The following is a 2,474-nucleotide window of genomic DNA, read 5'->3' on the forward strand; positions in this document are numbered from 1 at the left end:
CTTCCTAACTCTAGGGTGATGCAGACATCCCGTTGGGTATGGAGAACTTGCTGATGGCTCCTCTGGTGAGAAAGGAAGAGGAATCTGAGCTGGTATGTGTCTGTTAATCCCCTCTTTCTAATTTGGTCAAAGTGTCTGATAGGCTAGAGTAGATGGAGGTGAGCCTCCAGATATTGAAGGCCAAAATACCTGGAGGCACAAAGATTCCTCACCCGTTTGTGTGGAGAGAGACGCCAGGCATTATGAGTGTGGTCTCTGGGGTGGCACAGAAAAGTGCCAGGTCATTGGACAAACAGCACAGATTCATGGAGCGCAGTTACTGCCTCCTGTCCCTTTCTTTCCCAGGTGGGATGGCCCACAGAAAAGTTGGGGTCTTGTTTTCTTCTCAGATTCTGGATGAACTGTACTGAGCCGGAAAGTCACACTTTCCTGATTCCTTTTTCTGTCTCTCCTCCCTAACCCATCAAATCTGAGTAGACTCCGGTGAGCACTGGCAAATGCCGCCGTCTTTTCCGCTCTCCGTCCATGCCCAGCAGCGTCATCCGGCCCATCCTGAAGCGGCTGGACCGACCCCAGGACAAAGACACACCTGTGAAAACCAAGAGGCGGAAGAGCCTGGCAGGCAACACTATTGCCGAGAAGACAGAAGACCCGGTACATTCACTGTAGCAGGGCTATTGTGGGAGGTGGGGGGAATGTCAGTTTGGCTCCAGAGGTTTTGGAAGTACTATTGAAGTTCCAGTTTTCCTCCAGAACAGAGGCATGGGTTGAGTAATCCTTCAGGTATTGGTAGACTGCACCTCCCTCCAAAGAAGAAGACTCCCATTACATTCCGAAGCAATGTATTCCACTGTCAAACAGCTCTTAGCATCGGGAAGGTCTTGCTAAGGTGGAATGTATTTTCCTAAGTTCTGGGGTTTGCAGCACCCAAAACCTTTGCAGGATGGGAACATGATTCCCAACCCCACTCTGCAGAAAAGGAGATTCCTTTGGATGTTTCCTACATAGCATAATGGATTTGGGGGGAAAGAGCATAGGAAGTCTTAGAGTTGGAGGAATAGTAGCAACACAGATGGCCCTCTACTTTATACTCTTTTCTCTGGTACATATGTTTTAATTTTTTTAAATGTTAGTACTTTATCTGCACCTCTTCACTCTTCTCCACACAGCAGTAATAAGATTTAGAAACTCAAGGCTTTTGAGTTGAGGTGGCTCTTCTTGGCATCAAGGAGCAGTTTGCCATGGGTCAGTGGCATAAGGCATGCATTGTGGATAGTGTAGTTTAGAAGGTTTGGCATTTCCAGTTGAAAAAAGTAATGGTCAACTGGTGACTGGACAGACCTTTTGTTGGCAAGAATTCAGAGACATAGCCATGTTAGTCTGGAATACCAGTATACAAAGGCACCTTTGAGACTCAACGGAAGGTGTTGTAGCATAAGCTCTCGTAAACTTGGTCTGCTTCCTCAGATGCATGGAGTGAACTGGGCATAAGGTTTTGTAGACTTGGCCCTCTTCCTCAGATGCATAGACTGAAGTGTTCAGTCCATCTGTCTGAGAAAGCAGGCCAAGTCTACAAAAACTTATGCTGCAACTTCTTTTGCCTAGTTAGTCTCAAGGGTGCTGCAAGATTGCTTTGCATACCTTTATTTGCAAGTGATAGCTTGTCAGAATAAAGCATGCCATAGTAGATGGATTGATGGGTCTCACTTGGAGTTTGAAAATATTATTCATTAAGATAACAGTTCCTAGATTTCCACCAGTGTTATATAGGCCATGCTGGCTGGGAGATCCTGGAAGTTATCACCCAAAATGGTAAATTTCTAAGCTGTATTGGTTATTACTAGGACTGTTATTCCTGTCATGATCTCTTTCCCCATCTGATTTGGGGTGTCTGTGTATACCTGTCTGTTCATGAGCTCTCTGAAGTTCCCATTGCACTTAATTTTGGGGTAGAAGAAGTTGTTCCCTTCCCCAGGAAAGGGAACACAACACAGTGACATGGAACCAGTCTCCATAAATATATAGAGGCATGTTGAAGGGTAGCTGGCCATCTTCCAAGAGATTATTTTCTAATTGTTTCAAGATGTTGGTAGTGGTACCTTCCTTTTGTAGGGTGCAACCTGACTTCATATGTGGTCTGTAGGCCACACTTTGTCCACCTCTGCTTTATAAAAAGTCAAGCCCTGTCCTCCTCAGTTGTCACTTAGCCTGCACGAAAAGAAATGACTCTGAAACAGAGTCTCCTGTACATGTGTGGTTCTGACCCTTTTCTTTTCCAGGGTTTTGACCTGAATGAGACACCTCTGCAGGCAAAGTGGGGATGGAGGAGGGAAGGGCAGGTATTGCATAGAACACCTGCATAGGGCTTATACAGAACATATGGGCAGGAGATAAATTACATGGAGTAAAACAAGGGTGGGCAACTGTGGCCATCCAGATATTTTTTTAGCCTACAGTTCTCATTGGCTCTCACC

General features: G+C 45.7%; 1 protein-coding gene across 1 annotated transcript; it reads left to right on the forward strand.

The window, feature by feature from the left end:
• Nucleotides 1-3: 3 nt before the first annotated feature.
• Nucleotides 4-1,096, forward strand: LOC121918409 (M-phase inducer phosphatase 2-like). The gene is made up of 2 exons (XM_042444461.1): nucleotides 4-92; nucleotides 478-1,096. Exons 1-2 carry the CDS (start codon nucleotides 39-41, stop codon nucleotides 667-669), a joined length of 246 nt encoding a protein of 81 aa, XP_042300395.1. The 5' UTR covers nucleotides 4-38; the 3' UTR covers nucleotides 670-1,096.
• Nucleotides 1,097-2,474: the final 1,378 nt, after the last annotated feature.

Source organism: Sceloporus undulatus, unplaced genomic scaffold (assembly GCF_019175285.1).
Source record: "Sceloporus undulatus isolate JIND9_A2432 ecotype Alabama unplaced genomic scaffold, SceUnd_v1.1 scaffold_10601, whole genome shotgun sequence".
Lineage (NCBI taxonomy): Eukaryota > Metazoa > Chordata > Lepidosauria > Squamata > Phrynosomatidae > Sceloporus > Sceloporus undulatus.

Excerpts from the sequence above, each read along its gene's own strand:
- LOC121918409 (XM_042444461.1), top strand. The coding sequence starts at position 39 with ATGGAGAACTTGCTGATGGCTCCTCTGGTGAGAAAGGAAGAGGAATCT. Across the intron at positions 93-477 it reads AGGAAGAGGAATCTGAGCTG|ACTCCGGTGAGCACTGGCAA; the intron begins GTATGTGTCTGT and ends AAATCTGAGTAG.